The sequence below is a fragment of the Ruditapes philippinarum genome, unplaced genomic scaffold, assembly GCF_026571515.1.
Source record: "Ruditapes philippinarum isolate M1 unplaced genomic scaffold, ASM2657151v2 ctg2576_1_1_1_1, whole genome shotgun sequence".
NCBI classification, from domain to species: Eukaryota; Metazoa; Mollusca; class Bivalvia; order Venerida; family Veneridae; genus Ruditapes; species Ruditapes philippinarum.
Genome location: NW_026853689.1, coordinates 172,434 through 180,607, shown reverse-complemented (window position 1 = coordinate 180,607; position 8,174 = coordinate 172,434). Strand labels below are relative to the sequence as shown.

Here is an 8,174-nt window from a genome sequence, read left to right as displayed (position 1 = left end):
AATGACCATTGTTGCGAGTTTGATCGTTGAAAATGCTCCATTTTACATGACCAGAAGTTTTGTCGACATATCGTGTAAATGTGGTTTATATATATATATATATATTTATGTATATGAAAAAATCTGTTGCTGTTTCTCACTATTTTTCACAGATTCACTCATTTGCGAGTGTCTGCAAAGCTACCATAGATATATATTTATTAAATAACTATGTTTGTAACGTCGATTATTCATTGTAACATTGCGGCATCTATATTATTGGTTATAAAAATTATTGACAGGTTATATGGCGGTTATATACGTTTGTTTTCCGAGTCGCTATTAATCAAAATTAATAAAAGTTCTCCAATTAAGAAAACGATGGTACTGAATTTGCCATACATGCATTTTATAGCTTAAAAAAGACGAACATCAAACATTTCTTTTGTATGACCTTATCAATTAAGTCAAGAAAAAGATCATTCCCATAAAATGAGATTTAAGTATGAAAATAGACCGTATCTTTCGCTGATGATACAGTGTAAAGACCTAGAAACGGCATGCCATTTCGTTTGTCTAGGCAACTGTTTTACATTCTTGCTGCAGGTTGTATGTGCACATGGATTTGTATCACATACATTGTTGTAAAGAATGGGGCAAAGAGTAGACGATCAGATGGAGACTTGTATACACAAGATGGCTTTTACATATCCAATGAGTATGATGTTACAGATGAACCCATTCAAAATGTTGGGAACTGGTCGAAAAATTGGAACAAAAATGCTTTTAATAGAGAAGATACAACACCTGAAATACTAGAAGGAGGTGATACTGAAAAAGACAAAGGAAAAAATGAAGAGGATGGAGAGAATAATGACAGTGTAGTGAATGAAGAAGAAAGCGAAAATAAAGGAGAAAAAGATGTCGAAGAAGGAAGTGACGAAGAACAAGGTTTCCCTGCACATGTTATAGAAGGGAAAGGAAATGAAAATGAAGAAGACAACGATAATGCTGAAGATGGTGAAGAAGAGGAAGGCGACGGAGAAGATTTAGAAAGGGGACAAGCTCATTTTAATGACAACGAGGACGTAAATGACATTGAAAATAAGGATACCGGAGGAAATGTACACGCTCAAATGGAAAACAATGATAATTTCAAGTGGGAACAAGACCAAAATGAACATAATGTAAACTTTCAAATGGATAATATCGGAGAAAGAGGTTTTAACAAACATGACGGGTTGTTTAAATTTCAAGTTAGAGATGAAGATTCAGAAAAAGCTGTACAAGACAATGCTGAATTATATGATAATGAAGAGAATAATAACGAAGAATTTGAAACGGATGGTAAAGGTGAGAACGATGTAGAAGATACGGAGGAAATAAGAAGAAGAAAATAGAAGAGCAGGCTAAGTATAGAGATTTTGATGATAAAAATGGCGCATTGGACTGTCCTTGACGAATGGGAGAAGATCGACAATGATGAAAGATGAAGATGCGGTAGGTGATGACAATGACACGATGATAATTTTGTTAAAAAATGGAAAAGACGAAATTAAGCCTATATGCTGAAGTAACGCGTTCCCGATAAAGATTCCTCAATGATACGCGTTTGGAAGAGGTAACAGCTACATTATAATGCCAAAGGTGATGTTTTAGTACAAGAAATTAAGAATTTACCAAAGGTAGACTCTAAAACAAGGCCGAGTTGAAACAAAAACGAAAATGTCTTTATCACGGTTATCAGCCATTTGCAAGATTAAAAGAAATTGAACATAATGATAAAAAATCTAACAAAACTATTACACCAGTGGGTGCATTGGGGGCTTAAAGACAAAAAACAGTAAAGAATTGAAAAAAATCAAACATGTTGAAACAGAAAAAAGATAAAAAAAAACAAGATAATGACATCCTTAATCAGTATCTTATAAAAGGTTATGATAAAATTGAAGAAGGAAAAAAAATAAAACTATTGATAACATGAAAGATTCAGATTCTGGATTATTCCTGTACAAAGATGCAAATAAGGATAACATTAAAATATAAAAAATGCGAAGATAAAAGTAAACTTTTTTACTAACAAAGGTGAGCCCGTTAAAATTTCAATCAATTGCATTATTGTAAACAACATGAAAATAAGTTATTTCCAAGCCCATAATAGGCTCTTGGAACAATTTTTACACATCCTTTGAATTCCACTTTGTTGTTTTTTTAAAACATGAAATGAACTAGTTTTTATACCTATTTGGCGAAAATAGATTTATCTGTTTCATAGACAATCTTTATAGATAATGAATAAAACATATCTATCTGGCATAAACTAATTCACAGAAAGCGTCATTTTAAAAATTGCATGCAAAATAAAGACAAAATTAAACCAATCTTGTATTTTACCTGGGAATATTGTAATAAAGGCGAGAATGGCACGGGGGTTACTGTTGACTATGAGAAAATGCCAAGCTGAGGAGAAACAAAGATGGATAAGTTTATACACAGTACACGGCTTTAATGCCTATATAAGTGGATTATGATTTCCGTCAATAGAACTTTTATTGCCCCAGAATATACGTAGTGAAAGGTTAGTTCAAATTTTCGTTTCATTTTAGCTATCAAAGGTTTTTACTACAATAGTATGTTTCTTTTTGTTCGAAAAAGTTAGGACTCCCTAAGATGATTTCAGGCATTTGCCTAAAGATGTGTTTGGGAATTAAAATCGTTCTAGATATTTTTCTTAAAAAAAAAAAAAAAAAAAAAAAAAAAAAAAAAAAAAACAAACAAAAAAAATCAAATTAAAACAAACAAAAACAACATTTACATCTTGAAGTCGCACATCTTTGTAAGGTTTATCAAATCCTGCTTACAGATGTGTGGTAGAATTTCGGAAAAATAAACATGTGCGTGCAATGTTTTTTTCAGCTGTAAGCAGATAGCCTATGACGTTTAAATCCTCGGCACCAGCAGATGCTAACCACAAAAACCAGCGTAATAATCGTTTTTCACAACGAGGCACGTTCTGTATTACTACGCTCTATATTTTCTGTGATCAATAGGACACCGGACTACTTACTGAAAGAAATAATTCTTGTTGACGACTTTTCAACTTTAGGTAAACTGAGTTTTATTAGCCAAGTAGATATTTTCCAGTCCTTTTAGATAATGAAGAATGGCGCAATGTAATTTATTATTTACCAAGTAAGTTTTCCCATAGTAAAATCGACTAATCATTATTTTAAAAGACAGGCAACATCTGTGCTTGAAAAGAAAACAGCAAGTATGAACGTGTAAGTTTTTTTTGAATACAAGGTTCAAGTGATAATTCAAAATGATGAATTGGGACGCACATTTCAACGGACAGTAAAAGTGAAACGGAGTCTAATCCATGAAAAAATAAAGAAGATTGTATACAAAATACTGAACATGTTATCATTTGATTACTGTAAAAAAGATAATTCAAATCTGTACGATTTTTCGGCCATAGGCGGTTCGTTCGACCTTGGCTTCCGGTATTCGTCAACCTATTCCCGGAATTTACCGGACATATCATCAGTATACTGTGTCATTCCAAAGCAATATTAATATTTTTACATTTAAACAGTTAAAAATACCCACTTGTTAGGGTTAATGTAAGTTTAGCACGAATGAGTAAAGGTGCTTCTTGTTGTTTTCAGCATAACTATATAATGTAATTGTCGATCCATGGGTGTATTAATTCTTTCATCATTTGTACATCATTAGTCTGTACTCCAGTAAACGTTCTCCGCTTAATCTTTATCCGAAACATTTCTTTATGAACGAAACAAAGTTGCAGTCTTGCTACATTAGTAGCAAAGGGAAACCATCACTCCGTGAGCTAACCATTCTATCTCTTTTTTTACAGCTGAGGATGGTAAGTCACTGGAAACAACCATATCACAAATAAGTAAAGCTCATCTGATACGTACATCGCAACATGAAGGGTTGATCAGAGCTCGTCTTATTGGGGCAAAAATGGCAACAGCCCCAGTATTTACGTTTTTAGATGCTCATGTTGAATGTCTTAAAGGTATTTTGATCCGAAGTATAATCGCGCCTTAATATACACATAGATTAAAACTTGACTTAACTTAAGAAAATTATTTGTTGTTTTGTACTAAGATATCACTTTTCACTAGTTGTTTTCTCAATTTGTAAAAATCTTTCAAATTAATCGCATTCGAACTCAGAAAAATAAGAACTACTATAAGGAAATCGTTATTAATATGATTAAGTAATCAAAGCATATAATGTTATTGAATGGAAGTACATAACTAACAGAAGTGCAGCATTATCGTAGTGTGTTTTTAGTATGCCAGTAAGAAATATATTGTGATGACCACCAAGCGAAATATTGTTTTTTGGTGGATATGTTAAGTAGATGTTCAATAGTATCTCTATCGTATGCTTTATCATGTTAAGCAGTCTTAATTAAAGTAGGATATTCCTGACTGAAAGAAGGTATCAGGTACAATCCCTTCTTATTTGAGAGATGGTTCGTATATTATATGAAAGATATGACACGAGCCAACTGATAGTATATCCTTACAAGACACTGCATGCTATCATAGTATCTCAGAGATAATAGTATAATCAAGAGAGAACGATGGCATATAATTAGTAAAGCTGAGTGAGCAGCATGAACAGTTCTCGCATCTCATCTGACAAAAGGTTGCATGATTTATTTAGCTTCATTACTGAAAGTTGCGTAAAACAAGAGAGATAGTTCTATATATTACGAAAAGGAGTTGGGGACATCATTCTATCTCGGAGTAATGGGTTGGATTGAGTAGCAGCAGCAGTAATTACAAATCGAGTGGTTCTAGGTACACCGCTAGCACTTAAATCATTAAGCTACAAGTGTGCGTTTGATAAAGGATAATGAAATCAATTAGAAGAATAGTTATTTATATTGAATTAATGTGATATATCAGTTAATAGTGTTTGCAATTCGTCTGATATTCTTGAAAAAGAGAAACGTTATAGCACTTGATGGAGAAGTAGAGTCACAAGCTATACAATTCTTATGCTAAACTTTCCATATGGAGACTTAAGTGTGGTTTCCTATAAAAATGATTTATGTCGGAGCTCTATTTAATACACAATTTATTTTGGATATATCAGAATATGTTTTTATAACTATTATAACTATTATTTATACTAGTATTATATAACTAATCAGGAGTTAAAGTCTAATTTAACAAAACCGTGTTCAATTTTTGTTTTATGCTTTCAATCATTGATATATCTGATCATTAGAATGTTCTATGAATCGTATGATCATTAAAGCTTATTGGTCCGAATGACCTGGTAAAACTTGTCTATGTGGAGTCGTCAAAATAAATTCACAGATAATTTCTTAGATCGATTTCTTGCCTATTGCGGTTACTACAGCTTAGATGATGCAGTATGTGTTAGTATTAGAGTGTACTCATTGTAGCTCGTATTGTTCTCTTTTATAGTATAAGGAAACACAAATATCTCGCAAAGGTATATGTTGGAGGCAGCTTATCCGACGTACTTTTAATAATTTTATTTGTACAATATTATTACGTGGATAGCGAAAACAAAATATAATGGGAATAAAAAAAAATGAATATAATAAACCCTCAATGAAATTTTCGTCTCACCGCTCACTGGCTTTTTGAGTATTTATGATATATACATGAGAGTATTTTGGATCATGCAATTCAAGAACAACATTATGTTTGCATAGTTCTTATTAGAAGTAAATCAGACATTGTAATGAATATCCATATTATGTCTATCTTATGAAAATGAAAAATTACAATTATATGGTGAAAGATGCAAAATTCGCATCTATAACTATTTACTATATAAATTTATATATATTCTTAAAAAGCAGCAAAAATTTATAATTAAAATGAACAATCAGAAGTTATTACTCTTAATTGCCATATACATGAATATATGAATTGTGATTGCTATATGAATATTATTAACATGCTAGTGCAGAGACTATGTAGAATATCTTATAGTAGAATTTGATGTGCAATTAAAATTATCGTTAATTGTTATATTTGTAGTGCAGTCTATCAAAATAAAATTTATAAATTGAAACTTGACATAATCACACTAGAAATGATGTCAGAGCACTATGGGCCTGTCTTTATGCAACGTATTGGGGCCTATATGCCTAAATGATAGTGTCATCGAGTAGATACATAAAAATACTTTCACAGACGTATGTTGGTCATTATGCTATCCAATTACATATAGTCTGTTGTTATTTGTTATTCACGTCTTTTGTTGTCAAGCGCTGTAAAGAGTTATTTCTTTGATCTATGTAAAAATTCTATTTACATAATAATGAACACTGTAATGGCACTTATTCGATATAGACTAACACTTAGATTCAAATAGTTTGTTGATTTTTATCATTATAGGTTATGCTTTCATTTATGCTAGAGGAGCTCTACGATATTCGATATGAGATTGGTTATGTCTTTTATTCATAAATAATGGTTAGTGCTGATGGTAGTATTATTTTGAGTTAGAGTTAGAACGAGAAATAATGTGCTATATATCAGATTCACTATCAAGTTAACGATGCAATCCCACTATATATACATTATGTGCTGTTGGGCACTTTCATATCTTCAGGCTGTCAAAGTTAGTAGAGAGTTATTACTGGCATACCATCTACGTGCAATAAGTTATGCATCATCTTGGTATGTTGTAATTAAACTAAGTAGCTGACATGCATAAAATCAGAGAGGATAACCGACTACAAGTAGTAGAAGGTGCGTATACTAGTGGATGTACGTTACTGTAATTAGCATATAAAGCATCAACACTATATAATTTATATGTAAAATACTAGAGAAAGAGAATACAATGTCTTGAACTAAATTACATTTTAGTCACTAATTTACGTTGTGTATATGATTTTATATATGTATGAGATTTGGCTTTTACATATAAATATAGTATTGTAGAATATAGTATTAACAAAGAAGATGTCTTCGCAGATCATCTGAGTACAATGAGGCGTATTTTTGACATTATTATATTAGTTATTATTCAATCATGTAGCATTTTAACGTCGATTTAGTTACAATAAATGCTACACCTTAATAGTTGAATCATTTTAGTATGAGAAATATTTTCTCACTGTTACATACTGTATTGTAGTGTCTATATTATATGTATACATCAGACAGAAAATGTGCTGTTTAAACTTTATACTCTAATCAAGTATGCGTGGTTTCTTGAGTGAGTTTAATGTATATGTGTAGTATCATCCATTTAGATATGGTAGCTCACAGCATATTAATATTTTATAAGGAACACATCCTAGTACTTATAGAAGGGACGTCATCTTGGACAATATGTTTTATATATCTTATATTAGGCAGGAGGCTCACTATATAATATAATAAGTAATAACAGGAGATCATAGACGCCCGGAGATGCATATCTTTGTGTGTGGTTGAGTTTAGAAAGATTATTGGACACCTCAGCTCATTAAGGTAGGAATAATCAATACCTGAACCCAGTCACAAGAAGTGCATTCATCAATTCTATAATATGCCTGTTAGGTTAGAGAGAGCACTGAGCGCGCCTTAGTAAGTATCAATATAAATATGATGTACTATAAGCTATTTTGCCATATCAATCCGATAAGATGATCAATAAAAATATAGATGAATGATGAGATAGACATTAATATAGTATAAATATACAAGAAGTTTGTCATCTCGCATTTATCTCTTAATAGAGTGTTAAGTTATTGCAGTAAGACACTTGAGAGATCTATTAAGGCAAAATTCTATTACAGTAAAGTGTAGCAATTCATTTTAATATTATCTCTTAGACTGATATAGTTGTGGATTATATAGTGTTTTTGAATAGATGAGGACATGCGGAGCATAATTGAAACTTAAAAATTTACTATCCATATGGACCTAGTTTAATCTACAATGCATCACAGTAGATCATTGTGTGATTGACTCCTGGTTATATATAGTAGTCAAGCGTGTCGATTTTCCCGTGTTATATTATCAAAGGTTAATATACAAATATGATTTCATAATATTATATCTACAAGAAGTGCATAAATTATCTAACAAGTACAAAATACTCACTAATCAGCAAGTGTTATCGGATGCTAGTGAGAAAGAGTACATGGCAAGTTAATTATCATAGTGTGTTTATTAGTA

The 8,174-nt window shown here is 31.5% G+C and overlaps 1 protein-coding gene across 1 annotated transcript; it reads left to right on the top strand.

Annotated features, from left to right (window-relative positions):
* The first annotated feature begins 539 nt into the window (after nucleotides 1-539).
* Nucleotides 540-1,379, top strand: LOC132737542 (uncharacterized protein DDB_G0290685-like). The gene has a single exon (XM_060724843.1). The coding sequence runs from the start codon at nucleotides 540-542 to the stop codon at nucleotides 1,377-1,379; it is 840 nt and encodes a 279-aa protein (XP_060580826.1).
* The last annotated feature ends 6,795 nt before the right edge of the window (nucleotides 1,380-8,174 follow it).